This window comes from Pinus tabuliformis, chromosome 5_1 (assembly GCF_031772625.1).
Source record: "Pinus tabuliformis cultivar Carrire ecotype Pingquan chromosome 5_1, CPIR1, whole genome shotgun sequence".
In the NCBI taxonomy this organism is placed as follows: domain Eukaryota; kingdom Viridiplantae; phylum Streptophyta; class Pinopsida; order Pinales; family Pinaceae; genus Pinus; species Pinus tabuliformis.
Window position 1 is genome coordinate 67100149 of NC_142305.1, and position 22766 is coordinate 67122914.

Below are 22766 nucleotides of genomic sequence, written 5' to 3' on the forward strand. Positions count from 1 at the left end.
TCACTTGAACATCAGTCAAAACTGAAGATAATTAAACCATGTGCACCATAAACAATTTATGAACGGTTATATGAATAATTAATATGCTCTAGGTCTGGGTATATAATAGCCTTCGAGAATTATTCTCATGCTTGCACATGTCTATTATAGATCTCAGGTTATCCTGGTTTTGGTTGCAAGTTCCTCCTATAAGCACTTTTGTTTGTTGAGAATATTTCTTCTCATAGATAATGATTTGTAAGGACTCAGGAGGTGCAGTTTATATTATATAAAAAATTATTAGAATAAATAAGCTATTATGCATACTTGTTACCAACTGATAATGATAAGGTTAAGCACATTGTAACCATTGAGAGATGTAACAAACAGTATGATAGATTCATAATGCATTAAAATGTGTATTTAAGGGATCTCAACATTGTTGGTACGAATGCTTCTTGAGATTTGGATGGTTATGTACTATCCTCCTGATTATATGATGAACAAATCATCACACAAGGTGATCACCTTGCACTGTGTATAATGTAAGAACAGAATCTTGAAAAGTTTGATGTTTATAGAAATATTGAGCCAAAATAACGAGCAAGAGATGTAAATGTGGATGCCCAGGATGTGCTGAACACAGTGGTTTTGTATCGTTAAGATTATACATGGATTATGCTTAGCTGCAATTCACTTGAACATCAATCAAAACTGAAGATAATTCTCTTGGTTATTTCGCACAAATGCTGGAGCCCTTATCTTCCATAAATTAATGGCCCCGTTCATGGAGACCTCAATACAGAACGGTGAATTAAACATTACAAATTGAATCATTCTAAGTTGGGGTTGGCTGTTTGCCTGAAATATATAAATGCTAACATAATTTAAAATGTGCTTGGGTGCCAACGCTTATCATATGAATATGAAAGGTGGAAAATAAATTGTTTTGTATAGTTCATTTAAATACTCTCATACACGTCAATTTTTTCTTACAAAAATAAAGACAGGTTATTCATTTGGAATGCATATTACAGACAAAAGAAGTCCTTAAATACCTTTGATATATGAACTCCAAGGCTTCTATGCACGCCAGAGCACTTTATGCAAATGAAAACGCCAATGTTTGTCGACCTATACTTGAAATACATGCAAAATTACTTAGAACAGCATGCCTCCTAATGGCCCCATCAACCTCAACTGAATAATATCTCCAACAATGAAGAAGGAAATGAATAGAATAAAAAAATTCGTATCTTAGACATACAATAGTAAAATCCCCATTAAAGAAGCAAAAAGTGCAAATCTCAATATTGCACACTGCACTTACATTAAGCACAAATCTAGGCAACTTCCTAGTAAATCTTTAGTAATTCCAATATTATTTCATTCAGACGATTTACTCATAACAGTATAAATGCCTTGTACTCAACCGCACTAGTAAATACTATGAGAATAAACCTATATTTCTTATACCATGACGCTAGTCTATTCTAAACTTGTGGAAATTTCTTTCATTATCAATACCTTCATTGATACTGTTTCTGGCACATGTACCTATGCAAAAATCATTAGAGTGAAGGGGCTCAAAGGTAATAATTGTAAATTACAACATTGTTCACAATACCATATTCATAGTTTCAATATTCAATCAGCTAAAACCATGAGAATGGATCCAAGAAAAAGATGGCTTGAAACTGACAACAAAATAATATCAGGTGGTCCCAGAAAGGGGGTTACTTTGTTGATTCTGCATTTTTTTTGCACTTTTCAGAGCTGCAGTCACAGAATAGCAAGCAGAATAACACAGGACAACCCCTTATCTAAGGTACACTTCAAGTATAACTTCTATATTTGGTAAGCATATTAATTGTTTACTTTTTTGAACTATTTACAAGTTTAATATCTTGAGTTTACAGTAAATTCAATTGTTGGTCTACACTATTTTTCTGCATAGATATCATTTCCAGATTAGCATAATTAGAAAGAATTAACTCCTCTCTTCATATTATACCCCATTTTAGGCACTAGCCTACCAATCTCCTTGGTGAAATAATAGTTTTAAGGAATCCTCCCCGTCATTTAGGTGGGAGTCTTTCGGAGAAAAAGTCATTTAAGTGGGAATTGGGCTTGAAGAACGGGGACTCATGTCGAGGTGACAATGAGCACTTGTCCTGTGTGTGCCATCTTAGCATCTTGTATGGGCCTTGACAAAACTGTTAATTTGGGCAGTAACATTTTTTGGCGCCATTTCCGGGGACAATGTCAGATGATCCAGCACTCAACAACATCATCTTGGTAAGACTTTTTATATTTGTATCTTGGTGAGATTGGTATTATCATTGCTAACTCATAGGATCACCCCTGGCAACTCCACTAGAACAAAAAGATAAAAGAGTACAGTGCAAGAAGATGTTGAAGTACTAAGTTTACTTAGTTTGGAAACCCTTCATGCACTATTTCTGATTTATTCCTACCTAGTTGTTATTTTTCTTTAACAAGTTATTTACAAAGTAAATATTGAAAATAAACACCAGTGCATGCTCAACATATTACAGATCAGCAACTAAAAGAAACAAGAACAAACAGACCACATGACACCATTATTTTTGGACCAATGTCTCCGGAGAAACCAATGCAGGAAAACTGGTGCAACTATCTGAGGGTTTTCTTATTAAGCAATAACAGAGTACAATCTGAGTGCCAACACTGGCCTACCCAACAGAGAATTTCTGTAGGAATTTACAGGGTAAGTTCTTCAGATAGAACACCAAAGGACACCGCTCACAACAGATCGTAGATCAATACACCAGTATTTTTGACGTGGTTAAAACCCTAAAAGAGGGAAATAGTCCACGGCCTGAGCCAACGCGGCCACTTCAGGCAATTTATTAATAAAAGAATGAAAATTTACATATGCTTCTCTCATGCACGGATTACCCTACAAATGACCCTCCATGCGCTTTAAATAGAAATCATGGACCAATCGGGTGTCAAGCCACGGATCAAGTGTCGGTAATACCGAGGAGAGAATGAACCGTCGGATTATAAGTTACAAAATGTACAAGGTAAAGAAACACACTTTACCTAACTCTATACCTAACTCTATACTAGACCAAGTTGTACTTAACTATTTCCTATGTGTCGGAATATCCTAACAATTTCCTTAGCAGCTATACCTCACAGTTTGAGAGAAATCTCCTGGCTGAAACCCCAGAAAACCCTTCTGGCAGTTCCTCAGCACAAAACTGCTCTGCAACCCCAGCGTCTGCCCAATCTAGACTGCGTCAGCCACTCCAAGCCCAGCGTTGGCCCTGCGTCAGCCTTCCTTGGCCTGCGTCAGCCCTAGGAGTCCCTGTGTCAGCTCTGGGAACCTCTGCGTCAGTCACGCTGGCCCCTCTGGTGCTCTGCGCAGCACTTGGCTGTCTCTACGTGGCCCTATGTGAGCCCTTGCTGGCTTTGCATCACTCTCCTTGGCTGCTACATTGCTCTCCCGACACAATCTCTACCTTCTCTGTTTTTTTGTACTAAATGCCCCTCAGCTGCTCTCTTGATCACTGATTCTATCTCTCTTAGCAAACCCCGCTCTAGAGAATAGAATAACTAATCATCTGGTGTGCTCTCCAAGTGACCCTCAAGCCTCCTCTTATACTTTTCCTGTTGACATCTCAACGGCCGAGATTAAGTCCCTAGTCAACAGCTAAGATTAGATTTGGCTTGATCCATGTCTTTTGGACCATTCTAACACGGATTCATATTAATACACATTAATATTTTATTTTCCCTAAGTTTAGACTTAGGGACTCCATTAAAAATATTAATTATTTTAATATCTCCTAATATGTTTAGAATCTGCCCAAACCCTTTCTGGGTATTGGAGATCTCATGTGCCCCAACCTCTCCACCAAATTTCGTGGCTAGAGCACATCCGATGCTACCCCAAATCAACAGAAGAAACTTTCCAAAGGTAAGAATCAAGGCTTTGGTGACTCCACATTTATGATTTTACGATTGGTAGCAAATTTTCAATTTAAGGAATCATCATCCTAATGTATGAAGTATGTGTTCTAATAAGGATTTATCTCTCAACTATATATTTGTTCCTTTAGATTTATCATACATTTTGAGATATGTGTGAAAATTTTTAAACTGAAATTCTACTTTAGAAACAGATTTATTTCACCTACTTATTCTTCACAATAAGAGTATTTACAAAATCCCTTCAACAAATATTAAAATAAATTCTACTGCAGTTATCACACAGTTACACAGAGAAAATATATGCACAAGAACCAATCACATCAACACAGTTGTTTTTGGACAATTGTCCCCAGAAAAACGCAATGCAGGGAAACCGGTGCAATAGATGAGGGTTTTATTAATTTTCAGCAGCAATCGCTTTTACAAGGAATGATTTTATAGAGAAACTGAAAGAAAACACCTAAGACTTTCCCTTTGAGACTTTCTGACACTTTGGAGACCCTTCTCCCACTCATGCATCGCCTCTGCGTCACTTTGCGTGGCTCAGCGTGGCTCTAAGTGGCTTTGCGTCCTTTGCGTCAGCCTGCGTGAAGGCTACGTCTCTCCTCTGGACTGTGTCTCTCTCTGCACTATCTCTCATTGTCCCTGTGTCACTGCCTGCTGCTGATGCCCTCCTCTTCCTCCACCCTGCAACTCTCCCTCTGAAATCGATCTCCTTCTCTTGAGAATCGATTTTCCTTGAGATACTGAGTATCTGTTGGTGTGTCTCCAAATAATCCTCAAGTCTTCTCTTATACTTTTTCTGTTGATGAATCAACGACCGAGATTAAGTCTCTAATCAACGGCTAAGATTTAAACAGACTTGATCCTCATCTCTTAGAAGATTCTCACCCTTATCTTTATTAATACCCATTAATATTTTTATTTTCCTGAGTTTAGACTTAGGAACCCATTAAAAATATTAATTATTTTAATAACTCCTCATCCGGGTGGAATTTCTCAGAACGATTTCTGGGTCTTGGAGATCACATGTGCCTTAGCCTCTAATCCAAATTTCAAGGCTAGAGGATATCTGATGCTACCAAAAATCAGCACTCCCTCTTAGCAAGGAATGTGCTCTAGCAATGCTTACACCATAGAAGCATCACATTGATCTTTAGCATCGGTCCCTGTGTTGATGCTTGGCTTACTGCCCCACATTAGCTACACTGCTACTTCTTGTACTACTGCCCATGACACTGCCACTGCTACATATGTACTGCAACTCCCTCTCAACATGCTGCCCATAGCACTACCACTGCTAACTGCTGCACTGCAACTCCCAACACTTATCCATTTCTGCTACTGAAATGGATTCCTCACCATCCCCATCTTCTCTCTGAAATAAACAAACTTTGTTCTTCCTAAAGCCTTGGTGAGGATGTCTGCCACCTATTCTCCTGTAGGAGTGTACCTCAACTGTACTGCTCCTCATTGGACATAGTATTTGACAAAGTGACCCCTGATATTAATGTGCTTCGACCAATCATGAAATACTAGATTCTCAGAGAGCTTGATGCAACTCTGATTATCACACAAGTTCCTGGTCGCTTCCATCCTTCTCCTGAATAGATTCACAAGCAATTTCCTAAGCCATATTGCTTCGCACAAAGCTGTGCTAGCTGCCATATATTCTGCTTCAGCTAAGCTCAGAGCCACGGATTTTTGTTTCCTACTACACCGGGAGGTCATTCCTGATCCAATGTTGTACTTTTCCAATCTACTGAACTTCCAACCCAATCTGTGTCAGTGAACCCACTCAACCTGATGTCATTGCCTTGGGTGTACAATAGTCCATGCTCGATTGTTCCTTGCATATACTTGAGAACATGTTTGGTTGCTGCCCAGTGCACCCTATTGGCTTCCACCATGAACTGACTGAGGGTGTTGGTAACGTAACAAATGTCTAGCCTGGTATTGACCAGATACATTAGGGACCCCATAAGCTGCTTGTACAAGGTGGGATCAACGTCTTTATCTTCTGATGCATCAATCTTCTTCTAGTTGGTGATCATTGGAGTAGCCATAGGTCTACAGTCCTGCATCCTGAATCTCTTCAAGATCTTTGTAGCATATCTCCCTTGTCCAAGGAAGATCTCACCCTTCTGCTGCCAAACTTCCAACCCCAGGAAATAATGCATCTATCCCAAATCCTTCATGTCGAATTTTATGGCTAGGTTCTTCTTGCAGTCTTTGATGAGCCTGGATGATCCTGTCAAGAAAAGATCATCCACATATAACACTAGGATTAGAGGCTCATTCTCTACGACAAGATAGTAGAGATTAGGGTCTGCGTCACTCTTGACAAACCCCATCTTCTGCAAGTAGCCATCAATTCGACTGTACCATGCTCTAGGTGCCTGTTTAAGCCCATACAAGGCTTTCTTTAATCTGCATACATGAGCTTTCTTCTCATGTGTCTCAAAACCATCTGCTTGTTCAATGTATACTTCCTCTTCTATTAACCCAGTCAAGAATGTCATCTTAACATCCATCTAGTGAATCTCCCACCCCATCTGTGTTGCAAGAGATATCACGGTTCTAATAGAAGTATACCTGGCTACTAGGGTGAAGGTGTTTCATCATAGTCTATCCCTTCCTTCTAAGCATATCCCTTAGCCACAAACCTGGCTTTGTATTTCTCCACATTGCCACCTGCAGCATATTTGACATTATAGATCCATCTCAAACCTACCACTGACCTGTCCTAAGGCCTAGGTACCACTTCCCAGACATCATTGACCATCATAGAATCGTATTCCTCCACCATAGCATCTACCCATACTTGATGCTGAACGGCCTCCTGAAAACTAGAAGGTTCCCAAACCTTAGCTACTAAGGCCTGGTATCTGTTTGGGTGTCTTTGCTCCCTTTTATTATTCCTGGGTGCACCAATGAAGTCCTCTGCATCCCATAGAATCTGTCGGAGTTCCTAGCTCATTCTTCCACTGGTAGTGGGCACATCTATCAGCTCTTCCTCTTCCTGAGATTCCCCCCATTCTGAAGCTTTGTCTTCAAGAGAATTTCTGGTACTAGTTTCTGTTGGTCAAAGTGGTTGGACCAACGGCTTGTCTTTCGACTCTTCCTCGGAAGGCATTGCTCGGGATTTTCTGAAAGCTCTGTCCTCCATGAACTTTACATCCCGCCGAACTACTACCTTCCTACTCCCTGGAAGATAGACTCTATATGCCTTAGCATTCTCGCTATATCCCACAAGATATCCTTGCTCAACAATTTGATCTAATTTCTTTTTCTTTTCTTTGGGTATACAGAAATACGCTAAACTCCCAAATATCCTGAAATGACTGACTTCAGGTGTCTTCCCGATGAAGACCCTTTCTAGAATGATTTTGCCCAATGCTCTATGTGGAGTCTGTTGGAAATATTGACAGGGGGGTTGAATCAGTGTTTCTTTTCAATTGTTACTTTTACCGATTAGATCACTTATATTTAGAACACAAAATGAACAATAGGAATAAATGTTTTTATTAATATAATCTTTACAATGAATCAAGTACAATTTATATAGGGCTCCAACCCTAGATGAAGACACCAATCTTCAATCTCCCAGGCTCCAACCTGTTTCCAAGCACCAACTTGGACTTTAGTGAGGCTCCGACCTCTAGGGCTTCGACCCTATCTTATCCAAGGCACCAACCTTGAGTTTAGGAGCACGAACTCCAAGGACACCAATCCTATAGCTTTGCTTTGTCAAGATATGTTTGGTTATACTTCATGACTCCCAATGTCTTCTTCAACGAGCCCTGCCAATCTTCAGCTATCCCTTCATTTAGTCTCCACATCACATCATCAATGACAACCTTGATCTCTTAGAAGGTGTCACCATTGCTCTTCATGTTACCCAAAACAAAGATCTCCAAAGTTACTTCATGAGGGCTTCAACAAGCCATCATGTCTCCAATAGTATCTCCAAGACTAGCTTCAAGTCTCCTTTAAGATGTCTTCAATAGGTAGCCCAAGTTTTGTAACCTTCTCTAGGCCTCTTCAAGGGGTTCTTCAAGAAATCTCCAAGGGAGTCTTCAATAATGATCAAATTTTTCTTTTAGAATAGTTCTTCAATGCTCCAAGATTTGCTGGCCTTATTTCTTCTTCAAAGTCTTCTCAGAGGTGTCTATAGATTTACATCGAAAAACTCCTTCAAAACATGCTTTCAAATGTTTTCTTCAAATGCTAATCTGAGGTATAATGATCTTCCATAGTTCTTCAAACTTCAGATCCTAGGCACCACAGTTCTGGGCTATGAGATACTGAGATAAGGTTTGAGTTTTATGATTAGTGATGATCCAAACAGTTATATGTTTGATTTTTACACACAGATTGTTGGCTTAGAGTTGAGCTTCTCCAATAGGTGGTTGTCACACATAGGAGCAGATATGAGCCTTTTTAATTGAACCTCCAGGTACACTGTAATCTGTAGTCCGAGCTCATAATGGAGGCTAACTCCTAGTTGCCATAGGTCTATGGTATAACTTAGCCTTTCCAACAAGGATCCGAACTCTAAATGAGCTTCTACAAGTGGCTTAACAAAAGTATGCCCAAAACAAAAGATTTGTCTGCAACTCTGCAAAAAGTGCTACAACAGTGTTGATTTGGGGTAGCATCGAATGTGCTTTAGCCATGAAAATTGGTGGAGAGGCTAAAGCACATGAGATCTCCAAAACCCATAAATGGTTTGGATAGATTCTAACCGGTTTCGGAGATATTAAAATAATTAATATTTTTAATGGAGTTCCTAAGTCTAAACTTAGGAAAAATAAAATATTAATGGGTATTAATATAAAACTGGGTTAGAAGGTTCCAAAAGTCATGGATCAAGCCAAATCTAATCTTAGTTGTTGATTAGAGATTTAATCTCGACCGTTGGAGGACCAACATGAAAAGTATAAGAAGAGGCTTGAGGGTCAGTTGGAGAACATACTGAAGGAGACCAGTCAGTTCGATTTCTGGAGCGGGGTTAGCTAAGAAATTCGAACTAGTGGTTTGGAGAGCAACAGGAGGCAGCAAGTACAAAACAGAGAGTCGGGAACAGCACCAGGGGAACAACACAAAGGTTGGAGAGGCAGACACAGAGGCTGCATACTGCATAGTCACTGGAGGGCCTGCGTGGGTGACGCAAAGAGGCCCAATGCTGAAGCAGAGAGGTAGGGGCTGATGTAGAGGGTCTAGGAGCTACGTAGAGGTCCGTCAGGCTGATGCTGAGACTGGGGGAAGTGCTGAAGAATTTTCTCTCTGTTGGGTAAGCCAGTTTGGCCCCCAGTTGTACTGAAAAATTGCTAACTAATAAAATCCTCCCTTGCTGCACCGGTTTTCCCACATTGGGTTTTTCCAGGGACAGATTGTCCAAAATATTTGTGTCAATGTGTTAATTCTTATGCATGTGTTTGTTTCTGTATTATGATGTGAAATCTGCAACATAATTTATTTTAATGTTTACTGAAGGATTTTCATAAATAACTTATCGGGAAATAAGTAGGTAAAATAAATCAGTTGTTGCAGTGATAGAAGTTTCACATGGTAATAGAGCAAGTAATCAGAGACGAGAAGGGAAAACCAATTATGGGTCGAGACCATGATGCAGAGGCATCTACGTTAGGAGACTCGCAAAGATTTTCAGAATATTGCACAAGAGAAAGTGATTTCGATTTCTCTATGTTGGCTCCCAAGCTGGAAGAAGAAGTGGCTTGTGTGACTAGCTCTGCATCATCAGAGGTATGGTATATAGATAGTGGGGGCCTCTTGGCATATGACGGGCATCCGGGAATGTTTCTCAGATTATCGAGAGGAGAAGATGAACTTTGAGATTACCATGGGGAACAAGGCAAAATGTACTCCAGTAGGGAGGGGTACCATAGTTTTTCAAATAGAAACAGGAGAGCAATTCCGTGCTACCAATGTGCTACATGTACCAGGATTGGGGATGAACTTACTTTCCGTGTCGCAACTTCAAGGAAAAGGCTATGACGTTTTCTTCATCAAGGAGAAAGTATACGTCAAACACCCGAGTCGGAAAAAGAAAGTGCAAATCAAGATCAAAAGTAACAAGTTGTACAGACTACAGCTAGAATCACCATTGGCATTAATAGGCAGTCATGGAGAAAAGGATTTCAACGAACTATGGCATAGAAGAATGGGACATTTACACCATGGGGCTCTGATAATTCTCAGGAGCACTGTAACAAGAGTTCTGGATCTCAGTATGGAATGAGATGATGCATGCAAAGGATGTGCTCTAGGAAAGTATGCCAAGGCAGCATTTCCTAGAAGTAAAAACAGGGCCAAGAGTGTACTAAGATTGATACACTCAGATATCTGCATACCCATGTCCACTAAAACTCTTAGTGGTGGTGAGTACTTCCTTACCTTCATTGATGAATACTCAAGGAAAACTTGGATTTTTTTTTTGAAAACCAAGGACGAGGTTTTTTGTTGATTAAAAGAGTTCAAGGCTCTGGTAGAGAATTTGAGTGGGAAGAAAATAAAATTTTTGCGCTCAGATAATGGTAGAGAGTATGTCGATAAGGACTTCACTGATTTTTGCGCTAAGGAGGGCATTAGAAGAGAGTGGACAGCTCCGTACAATCCAAAGCAGAATGGAGTAGCAGAAAGAAAGAACAAGACTATTGTAGAAGTGGCTAGGGCCATGATGTATGATCAAGATATGCCAAAATTCCTGTGGGCAAAAGCATGCAACCCAACAATCTATGTTTAGAATAGAACTCCTCATCGGGCATTGGGCAAGATTACTCCAGAGAAAGTCTTCACAGGGAAGATGGCTGAAGTCAGTCATTTCAGGATATTTGGGAGCTTAGCATATTGCCGCATAACCGAGGAAAAGAGGAAGAAGTTGGATCAAACTACAAAGAAAGGATATCTAGTGGGATATAGCGAGAACGCTAAGGCATACAGAATCTATCTTCCAGGGAGTAGGAAGGTAGTAGTTCGACGAGATGTGAAGTTCATGAAAGGCAGGGCTTTCAGAAAATCTCGAGAAATGCCTTCTGAGGAGCAGTCAAAATAGTTACCGTTGGTCAAACCTCTTCAACTAGCGGAAGAAAAGAATTCTTCCTCGAGTCATGAAGAATCAGAGGATGAGAAGGACCTACCAAAAGCACTTGCTGGCAGAGGAAGAATGAGCAGGGAACTTCGTCAGATTCTACGAGATGCAAAGGAGTTCATCGATGCACTAAGCAACAATAGGAGGGAGCAAAAACAACCAGATAGATATCAGGCATTAGTAGCTCAGGATGGGGAGCCTGCCAGTTTTCAGGAGGTAGCTCAACATTAGGTTTTGCTAAATGCTATGGTAGAGGAGTACAACTCCATAATGGTGAATGATGTCTGGGAGGTAGTGCCAAGGCCTCAAGACAGATTAGTGGTAGGTTCAAGATGGATCTAAAAGATCAAATACGCTACAGACGGTTGTGTTGAGAAATACAAAGCCAGGTTTGTGGCTAAGGGGTATGCTCAGAAGGAAGGAATTGACTACGAAGAGACCTTCACCCAGTAGCCAGGTATACATCTATTAGAACCGTGATATCTCTTGCAGCACAGATGGGGTGGGAGATTCATCAAATGGATGTCAAAACGACATTTTTGAATGGTGTGATAGAAGAGGTATACATTGAACAATCAAAAGGCTTTGAGACACATGAGAAGAAGTCTCATGTATGCAGATTGAAGAAAGCCTTGTATGGACTGAAACAGGCACCTAGAGCATGGTATGGGCGAATCAATGGCTACTTGCAGGAAATGGGATTTGTTAAGAGTGACGCAGATCCAAATCTATACTATCTGGTTGTAGAGAATGAACCTCTAATCTTAGTATTATATGTGGATGATCTCTTCCTGATAGGATCATCCAGGCTCATAGGGGACTACAAGAAGAATCTAGCCATAGAGTTCGACATGAAGGATTGGACAAATGCATTATTTCCTAGGGTTGGAAGTTTGGCAGCAAAAGGGAGAGATCTTCCTTGGGCAAGAGAGATATACTACAGAAATCTTGAAAAGATTTGGGATGGAGGACTGTAGACCCATGGCTACTCCAATGATAACCAACTGGAAGAAGATTGATGCATCAGAAGACAAAGATGTTGATCCCACCTTATACAGGCAGCTCATAGGGTCCCTGATGTATCCGGTCAATACCAGGCCTGACATTTGCTACACTGTCAACACCCTCAGTCAGTTCATGGTGAAGCCGAAGAGGGCGCACTGGGCAACAGCCAAACATGTTCTCAGGTATTTACAGGGAATAATGGATTATGGAATCTTGTACCCCAGGGGTAAGGATATCAGATTGAGTGGGTTTACTGATGCAAATTGGGCAGGGAGTTCAATGGATTGGAAAAGTACCTCTGGGTACTGTTTCAACATTGGATCAAAAATGACCTCCTGGTGCAATAGGAAACAAAAATCCGTGGCTCTGAGCTCAGCTGAGGCAAAATATATGGCCGCAAGCACAGCTTCGTGCGAGGCCATATGGCTTAGAAAATTGCTTGTGAACCTATTCAGAAGAAAGATGGAGGCAACCAGGATCATGTGTGATAATCAGAGTTGCATCAAGCTCTCTAAGAATCCAGTGTTTCACGATCGGTCAAAGCATATTGATATCCGATGTCACTTTGTCAGACACTGTGTCCAACGAGGAGCTGTACAGTTGAGCTACACTCCTACAAGAGAACAGGTGGCAGACACCCTTACCAAGGCCCTTGGAAGAACCAAGTTTGATTACTTTAGGGAGAAGATGGGGATGGTAAAGAATCCATTTCAGTAGCAGAAATGTGTATGATGTTGCAGTGCAGTAGCAGTCAGCAATAGCACGATGCAACATGATGAGGAGGAGTTTGCAGTGCAGACGCAGTGTTGGGAAGAAGGACCAGCAGCAACACAGATGCAGAGGGAGTTGCAATGCAGACGCAGTGTTGGGAAGAAGGACCAATAGCAGCACGGATGCAGAGGGAACTGCAGTACAGATGTAACAGTGGCAGTGATAGAGCCATGGGCAGTAGTACAGGATGCAACTATGCAGAGGATGTTGGGCAGGGAGGCTTAGCATCAACACAGGTACCGATGCCATATGATCAGAGTAATGCTCAGTGTGGAGTATTACTAGAGCACAATCCTCGCTAAGAGGGAGTGTTGATTTGGGTTTACATCAGATGTGCTCTAGCCATGAAAATTGGAGAGGCTAAAGCACATGAGATCTCTAAGACCCATAAATGGTTTGGGCAGATTCTAATCGGTTTTGGAGATATTAAAATAATTAATATTTTTAATGGAGTTCCTAAGTCTAAACTTAGGAAAAATAAAATATTAATGGGTATTAATATAAAACTAGCTTAGAAGGTTCCAAAAGTCATGGATCAATCCAAATCTAATCTTAGCTGTTGATTAGAGATTTAATCTCGGCCGTTGGAGGACGAACAGGAAAAGTATAAGAAGAGGCTTGAGGGTCAGTGGGAGAACATACTGAGGGAGACCAGTCGATTCAATTTCTGGAGCGGGGTTAGCTGAGAAATTCAAACTAGTGATCTGGAGAGCAGCAGGAGGCAACAAGTACGAAACAGAGAGTTGGGAACAGCACCAGGGGAACAACGTAGAGGTTGGAGAGGCAAATGCAAAGGCTGCATACTACACAATCACTGGAGGGCCTGCGTGGGTGACACGGAGAGGCCCAGTGCTGAAGCAGAGAGGCAAGGGCTAACGCAGAGGGTCTGGGAGCTACGCAGAGGTCAGCCAGGCTGATGCTGAGACTGGGGGAAGTGCTGAAGAATTTTCTCTCTGTTGGGTAAGCCAGTTTGGCACCCAGTTGTACTGAAGAATTGCTGAATAATAAAATCCTCCCTTGCTGCACCGGTTTTCCCACATTGGGTTTTTCTGGGGACTGATTGTCCAAAATATTTGTGTCGATGTGTTAATTCTTGTGCATGTGTTTGTTTCTGTATTATGATGTGATATCTGCAGCAGAATTTATTTTAATGTTTATTGAAGGATTTTCATAAATAACTTATCGGGAAATAAGTAGGTAAAATAAATCAGTTGTTGCAGTGAAAGAATTTTCAAAAACAGGTCGAAGAAATGACTCCACACGTCCAAAAAATTTTGTCCACGGGAGACTGAGATTACAAGTCTGTTAGAGCCGAATTTCTCCACAGTAAAAGGTTCAAATTGCAAGTATAGGAGGCCAAGGTTGTAGGCCAAAATGTCAAGAAAGTTGCAGGTCGAAATTTCAGGTAAGTTGCAGGCCGAGCTACAAACCTAGTTGTAGAAATTGCAGGTCTGAAATTACAGCGGCTGAAACTTCACCCACAGATCCAAAGTTTCTTCACAAATTCGTTGTCCAGAATAATGATCAAAATATGCTTCATAACCAAAACATTTTGACTGTGCTTCACCGAATTTTTTGACAAAAATAGAGGTCTAACCTCTTGTGTATATACCTATTCGTCCTCACAATGAAAAGTCACGTCCTCTTGGGTAGGCCAACATGAATTGTCTTAACACAGGTCAGCTCAATGGGTAGAATTACTAACTCCCCCTTTATGCACAACCTCCTCTAGCTCATGAAATATTACGTGCTTAGTGATTAGGTGGAAGAGATCTTCAATAGTAGTTTATGGATGAATAAGGGATCATGTTCTTCAATGGAAATGTTCCTGAGAGATGATCTATCAAAGCATGAATGTCCAATTGGCTCATCAAGGATTTCATAGGGCCCATTCACGAATAGCTTCTACAAGAGTGCTTAATCATCATAAGCTCCCCCTAACTGTATGCATGGTCTTCTTTTTGGCAGAGTTTCCCCATCAAATACTTGGAATATCAAGGACAACTTCATCAGGTCAACAACAATTGTTATTGGTTGGAGAGTTCAAGAGACTTCCGAATTGTATTTGCTTCCTTCTCCATACTTGTGTAACCTTTTTCTTTGGTATGGCTCTAGCTTGTGTAGGGGCCCAAGTCAAGTTACAATCACGTGCCATATGACCAATGTTATGGCAACTGAAGCACTCCATCTTATTCGTGAATGAGAAATCATGACTTCTTGCAAAATTATTTCTAGGAGATTGACGGAGACCATTATAGATGTCTTTGTGATATGCCCTACAATCTTTTGTGATGTGCCCAAATTTGTACAAGAATAGCAATAACCAAGAAATATACTTTGGTACCTGGGAGAAGAAGGTTTCCTTGATGTACTTCTGAAGTCTTTTTGCCTTGGGATCCTTTGATGATAACCATTGCTTCTTGCATCCTTGACACCATTTGCATTTCTTCTCGGAGTAGGATTTCTTCCACTATCAACTTGACTCTTGCCTTTGCTGGGAGCATCGACATTTTTTCCTGGCTTCCTCACATCCATGTTGTTTGAAGCATTTTCCTTCTTGCTTGAGGATTCACCTGCATAGCCAAGACTTGATTTATCGAGGGGAGACCTTTGATGACTTAAGATGTTATCTAGGGTTTGAGAGCTTTTCAAGTTCTTATTCAGCAAGTCAACTTACTTTTTAAGAAAGACAATTTCTTCCTTCATTTCCTTGAATTCTTCATCCTTCTTTGATAGAATGATCTCCATTTCTTCCTTCATCTTGGTTGCTTCACGTGATTGGGCCTTGAGAAGGTTGATGTCGAATTTTAGTTTGAAGATCTCTTCATCCTTTGCTTTTAGTTGGCATATCATGGTGTTTCTCTCCTTTTCTGCTTCATCGCCCTGTCCTTCTATGATTACTAATGCTTCCATTGTCTTCTCAACTCCTTGTGCTAACTTTCATGCTTCTTCTAGTTGAGATTTGAGAGAGAAGACCTCTACCTTGTGCTGACCAATCTCATCTTCAAGTTTGTTCAAGCTCTTGTGCCTTTGTTCAAGGTGACTTGACAAGGTATCTTCCCGTTTCTTTGCCTTATCCAATTGATTTGTCATGGATATGAATTCTTCATGATGCTTTCTTTTGTTTTGATGAGATTCCTTCTTAAGCTTGGCAAGCTCTTCATCTCTTTCTTGTACTTGAAGCTTGACAAGGTCAACTTCCTTCCTTGTTTGGTCTTGGTCACCAGCTAGTGCTTTCTTCTTAAATTCCTCATTTTCCTTTTTCAAATTGATAATCTCTTCCATGGAAGCTATAAGTTTAGTGAGGAGATCTTCTTCAAAATCTTTTTCATTCTCTTCATCTTCTAGGTCTTCTTTAGCCTTGATGTCATCACTCTTATCTTTAGCTTCCTTGATGGGCTCTAGATTTCCTTCTTGTTTTCCATCATTTTCTTGACTATAGATCATTGTCAACGCTCCTTTTGAGTGAAGATCATGAAGTTTATCCCGTATGCCTTTTGTTGATGAACATTTTTCAAAATTGGCCTTCATAGAATCAAGTAGCCCATTCAAGATTGCTTTCATTGCTCTTGTATTATGTTCCTTAGATTCTCCATCCATCATGCTATCAACAATCACTGATTTCTAGACTTCAATGCCTTGAGTTTTTAGGAAATTCCTCATTCTTGCCTCCCATATATCAAAGTTCCATTGAACAATGGAGCCTTCACAAGTTGATTGACTTGAATTTCGATGGTTGAGGGAGACACATCTTTAGTGATGGAATTTCTAAGTATAACTGTTATAAACCCTTCGTGTACTTTTTTTATTTATTTTTGCCTACTTGTTCTAATTAATTAACAAGTTATTTACCATGTAAATACTGAAAATAAATACAAGTACATGCTCAAAACATTACAAATCATCAACTGAAGGAAAAAAAACAAGCACACAAGTGACACCGTTGTTTTTGGACTAATGTCCCCAGAAAAACCCAATGCGGGAAAACCGGTGCAGCTATATGAGGGTTTTATTATTATGCTGTTTCTGAATACAATCTGGGTGCCAAAACTGGCTCACCCAACAAAGAATAATCTCGGCAGTAGTACCTCTCCACTTGGAAGTAGATATTCTGGCTGAAACCTCGGATAAACACTCTGACAGCTCCCAGCTCCAATCTGCCCCACAAAAACCCCGACGTCAACCTCTAAGGACTGTGTCATCCCTTTCTGGCCCAGCGTCTACCCAGTGTCACCTTAGCTCGCCCTACGTCATCCTCTGGAGGCACTGCGTCACCCACGCTGGCTCTTTGAGGCATTGCACAGCGCCTAGCAGACTCTGCGTGAGCCCTGGTTGGCTCTACGTGAACCGCTCGCTGGCTCTGCGTCCCTCTCTCCCGACTTCTTCGCTGATCCTCCCAGTACTGTCTCTGCCTCTCTGCTTCTGTATTCACTGCCTCTCAACTGCAACTCTGATCACTCTTTCGACTTCCTTAGCAAAACCTGCTGATGCTACCCCAAATCAACACTCCCTCTTAGCGAGGACTGTGCTCTAGTAATACTCCTCACTGAGCATCACCCTGATCATTCGACATCAGTCCTTGCGCTGATGCTAGGCCTGCTGCCCAACATCCTGTGCACTGCTGCATCATGTACTGCTACCCATGGCCCTGCCACTACCACTGTTGCATTTGTACGACAACTCCCTCTCATCATGCTACATCGTGTTGCCCATAGCACTGCCACTGCTAACTGTTGCACTGCAACTCAATTACTGAGAAGTAAGTAACTGATCTCCCAACTTTGACATCTTCGTCAAGCTAGAAACACTCCCAATGCTGAAACTCCCTATGTCACTGACAAGTGCCCCTTCTCTGACTTCTTCACTGCTGCAACAACTCCATGCATCTCGCACCGTTGCACACCTCTCTGTGCCATCCTGCACTAGTGCAACACTCCTGTGCCTTTCGTACTGTTGCAACCTGCTAGCCTCGCGCTGTCCTGGTAATCCTGCACAATAGCTCCCTCTGTCGCTCAATCCACATCCGTCTCCACTGACATCCACCAGTACTGCTACTCATCGGGGCTCCTGTAGCAAGGTATAATCCAAGAGGCTGGGTACCTCGAGGATCCTACCCCTCATTGCCTGTAGTCCATCTGACTATAGCTCGATGTCTCCCCACTTCCTCTCAAGTGGCGTGTGAGCACTCATGGCACAGTCATCATCTGTCTCCAATTCCTTCTCCGCCCTTGCTGGCACAGCCTTGGTCTCAGAAGCCTCTCCCTTGCTCTTCTTCCTCGAACACTGGCTCGCATAGTGACCTAGTTCCCCACAGTTGAAGCATTTGACCTTGGAGAGGTCCTTCTTCTTCCGTTTCTCCTGCTTTCCCTCAGATGCTAGGGCAGCATCCTCCTCTTCCTCCTTCTTGATTCTGATCCCCTTTCCGTTGCTTCCCGCCCTACTTAGCGTTCTAATCTCTTCTTGGTGAAGAGCCGCCCACATTTCCTCCCAATCTGGAAGGGTCACCCTGCCCAATATGCTCTGGACAAACACCTCTCATTCTTCTAAGACTATGTTTAGAGCTATTCTCACCATCAATTCTTGATTTGGCATGGCTCCTATGGAAGTCAGTTGATCCCGGGTCTCCTTCAATCGACCGAGGAAGGGGTCGATCTGTTCTCCCTTCTGCATCTGGTATGACCGCAACTGATTTTCTAGTGGCATATTCCTCTGCACGGAAGTATGTTGATACAACTTCTTTAGGGCCTTCCACATCTCATTTGCCGTATTCTTCTCGGTAATGTGTGGTACTACATGGTCCTTGACCCCGTCAAGGATGATGCTCTTGGCTCTCGCCATTGCATCCGTGTACTTATCGTTATCAGCCGGGTCAACTGGGACCGCTATTGTCCTCAAGGCGAAGTGCTTGAGACGGTTCCTGTCTAGAACAAATAAGATTCTGGCCTTCCAGACTACGAAGTTTGAGGCTCCGTCCAGTCTGTCCTGGTCTCTTACCCCGTTCACTTTCATCTCGTTGCTCCTCTACTTCCCTTCTGGAAGTTCTCGGTGTGACTCCCTTTGAGCCTCGATTTCCCTCTTGGAAACCCCTCTGCCAATGTCGAGATGCCCCCACTCTGATCCTTAGTGCAGCTGCACCACTGATCCGGATTTCTTGGCTAGAAATCCTTGGCAGAAACTCCCTCCTCCTTGGTCTTGTCGTGTTAGGTATTGTTCTGACTACAGTACCCCACCAACTTCACTCTGCAACTTACCCACAACCTCAGCCCCAACAAACTAAAGGTTAGAGCTTCTAGGCTCTGCGCAATCCCAGCGTCAGCAAAATCCGCACCTCCTGGCCACGGGCATCAATCCTTCCTGATTGAGAAAGATGATCGGGCACTACGTAGGTCGAATCTGCTCCCCTCTGCCACTGCGTTGATCCTCTTCCCGACTCAAACTTGATGACGCAGGCACTGCGTCACCCCTTCCTTGCTGCTTCTTTGCTAGGAATAGCTTATGTCACTCGGGACAGCTATTTTTTGTTGATGCTGCTCTGCTCTACTGATGTCCTTAGTTCTCCATTGATCTGCAACCACGCTCTGATACCATGTTGGAATTTCTAAGTCTAACTGTTAGAAACCCTTCGTGTACTTTTCTGATTTATTTTTGCCTACTTGTTCTAATTAATTAACAAGTTATTTACCATGTAAATACCGAAAATAAATACAAGTACATGCTCAACACATTACAAATCATCAACTGAAGGAAACAAAACAAGCACACAAGTGACACCTTTGTTTTTGGACCAATGTCCTCAGAAAAACCCAATGCGGGAAAATTGGTGCAACTATCTGAGGGTTTTATTATTATGCAGTTTCTGAATACAATTTGGGTGCCAAAACCGGCTCACCCAACAGAGAATAATCTCGGCAATAGTACCTCTGTTAATTTATGGTATGTTCTATGCTTATAACAGTTTACTTCTTTTTCTTATTATATTCCACATATTAGCAATCACATGTACATAAAGTAAAGTGCAGATAGAACATTAAATGATCGACAGAAAACAAGCCAAGACAAAAGACACAAGATGTGGCGGCTAGCCAAGGACAAACCCCACAATGTGTGGGGAAACCCTTTGATCAAATCTTCTTTTATCTTCAATAATTCAATAGAGAGAAATAGTACAATAAATCTAATTTATATCAGCAGTAGCAAACCCTAGATCAGCAGCATCAGCATTAGCGCTTCATCATCAAAACTATGGCAGTCGATATCTCACAAACTGACCGTCGGATCAGCTTGATTCCACCACCAAAAGTTGCAGCCTTTAGAGGAGGTTCAGATGAACCTACATCACAGTTCAAAAGAGGAGGTTTGATGGTCCACGCTTGTCAAACTTTGGATCTGCAGTTGCAGCTTCAGTGTCAGCAGCGTCCTTCAAACTAGGGCAGTCAATATCTCGCAAACCGATTGTCGGATCGACTTGATTCCACCACCAAAAGTTGCAGCCTTCAGAGGAGGTTCAGATGAACCTACAACGCAGTTCAGAAGAGGAGGTTTGATGGTCCACGCTGGTCAAACTTTGGATCTGCAGTTGCAGCTTCAGTTTCAGCAACTTCCTTCCATGTGTGAGAGAGAGACTCTTTTCTGCGCAGTAGAGAAGAGCCTCTTTGCTGCGCAGGGGAGAGAGAGAGATGTGATGAGATGAGTGAGTGCAAATAAGGAAAAGTCCTCTTGTATTTATACACAACTGATGATGTTTGAATAGATGCGACTGTTGGGCTTCTGAACCTACATGAGTTGTAGGTCGGCTTGATAATAATTCCATAATCAAAATAAATTCATATCTCCATAAATACTTATCGAAATCAGATGATCTTTAGATCAATCCTACACCTCTCGATGAGAGGAATCTAATACAAATATTATTAGCCATGAATAAGATGACCCACATGAAGTTTGGCCTTAGTTGCCAATTTAACACTCCCTCTCAACTAGGGAGAACTTCATCTGCAATCTATCTGTCGATCGCTACTATTCATCCATCAAATGCACTGCCCTGTACAGCCTGACCCTTGCCCTGCTCTGCTCTATTCTGCCTGTTCTGCTTTGTCTTGTTCTGCCCTATACTAATCTGTAATGTTCTGCTCTACTCTTGCCTTGTTCTGTTCTGCTCTGCTTTTGCCCGAATTATGAAGAAGAAGAAATGATCGTGGATGTATCATACTGACTCAAAGTCAGTCTCAGAGTATGTACCACTGGTCCCAGACCAGTCTCAACCAACCTGAAGTCAGCGTCATAGTGAGTACAACTCCACTGCTCCCAGACCAGTATCATCCTCCATTGACTGAAAGTCAGTCTCAGAGTGCGTACCACTGGTCCAAGACCAGTCTCAACCGACCCGAAGTTAGCTTCATAGTAGGTACCACTCCTACCACTCGTCCCAGACCAGTATCGCAGTCTCAAAGAGTGTACCACTGGTCCCAAACCAGTCTCAACCAACCCGAAGTCAGCGTTGTTGACCTCTACTGGTCAACTACCCATGCAGTACACCCCCCTTTTCTTGGCAAAAAGGGGCAGCACCTGATCAACATATCCGTGCCATCCTGCCATCATCAGCAACTTGATCATTTTGATTGTAAAACCCAGTCTGCATGTATGAATTGTAAATAATCTTAGCAGACATGAGTCATGTATGTAAATTGCCTAGGTGGACCTAACTTTCTGATGGTAATCTACGTCCCGGAAGGTTTTTCGTCTCACCGATCCATGATCGGCAGAGTTTTCCTTCAAACCTGACCCCAAAGCCGGGATGGATTTTGTCATTAGAACTTTAGGAGAATCCTAGTGTGTTAATCTGCTAGATTATAGTTGTGTCACAGAACTGGGTGATTTGTGAGGGTCTATGTTAAAGTGGGTTTGTCCCCTTAAGATGTAAATTGTAAAAGTCATGATGTAATGTGTCTTGAGGGTTAGAAAATGTTTTAAATCCCCTCATGAGTCCTAAGTCCTAGGTCCTAGGTGATGTTTCCGAAGGCTTAGTTCGATGATCCATTTTAAAATGAATTAAAAAATTAAAAAATGATAAAAATAATAAAATGATAAAAATAAATAAAAATTAAAAAATGAAATAAAATAATAATAATAATAATAATAATAATAAAGCAAAAACCCTAACCAATAAAATAATAATATTTTAAGTGAATAAATCGACGGATGAGATCAAGAGATGTCTTGATCCTCATCAACGGTCGAGATCATTTCTACATGGATCACTCGAACTAGCCGTTGGGATCATTTCCTTTAAATAGGGTGCTAGGGGTCATTTCAGATAAGGAGATCTGTGAGTCTAAGACTGAAGAAGCTCTCTTGTAAATCTGTTTCTGGTTAATAAAAGAAGACTTTGGGGTCCATATCTTGCTGGTGTTACTCTCTTGAAATGCTGTGAGATTGTTTAATTTTCTGCATATGTTATTTTCAGCCGTTAATAATAGCTTTTTGTAGAGTATTGTGAGCACAGGTATCTTGTTCACTTGCTAGGGTTTGAGTGCTGTTAGGGTTTCTGAAGTAATGGCAGGTATCTCCATTACTTTTTGAGATCTAGCAACATTTTTGCCCTCTTTACTGATGGTTGTTCTGAGCTATGCAGAAAACCCTTCCTGAAGGAAATTGTGGGCGTTCGGGGAAGTTCTCGGCTGAACCAGCCAACTCCCGCAAGCATTTTTTGTTGAGCCCAGTTGGATTTGATCCTGGGTCTATCATTCAGTTTTATTTTTTTAATTTGCATGGGAGACTTTCTGAAGTTCTTCACAGTGAAAAACCTTAAAGTTTTATTCTTAAAATATTTCCGTTCTTATTGCTGAATCTGGCTGTTAAGGGGCCAAATTTGTACATTAATCAATTAGCTGTTCTAGCGTTTCAAATTTATTTTATG

At 41.6% G+C, this 22766-nt stretch overlaps 1 protein-coding gene across 1 annotated transcript in view; it reads right to left on the reverse strand.

The window, feature by feature from the left end:
* The window catches only part of LOC149163479 (putative ADP-ribosylation factor GTPase-activating protein AGD11), an 89235-nt gene extending 88105 nt beyond the window's left edge, over nt 1–1130 (reverse strand). The window contains exon 1 of the mRNA XM_089431742.1: nt 1038–1130. Coding sequence (XP_089287868.1) covers nt 1038–1130 — 93 coding nt within the window. The remainder of the gene's footprint in view (nt 1–1037) is intronic.
* Nucleotides 1131–22766: the final 21636 nt, after the last annotated feature.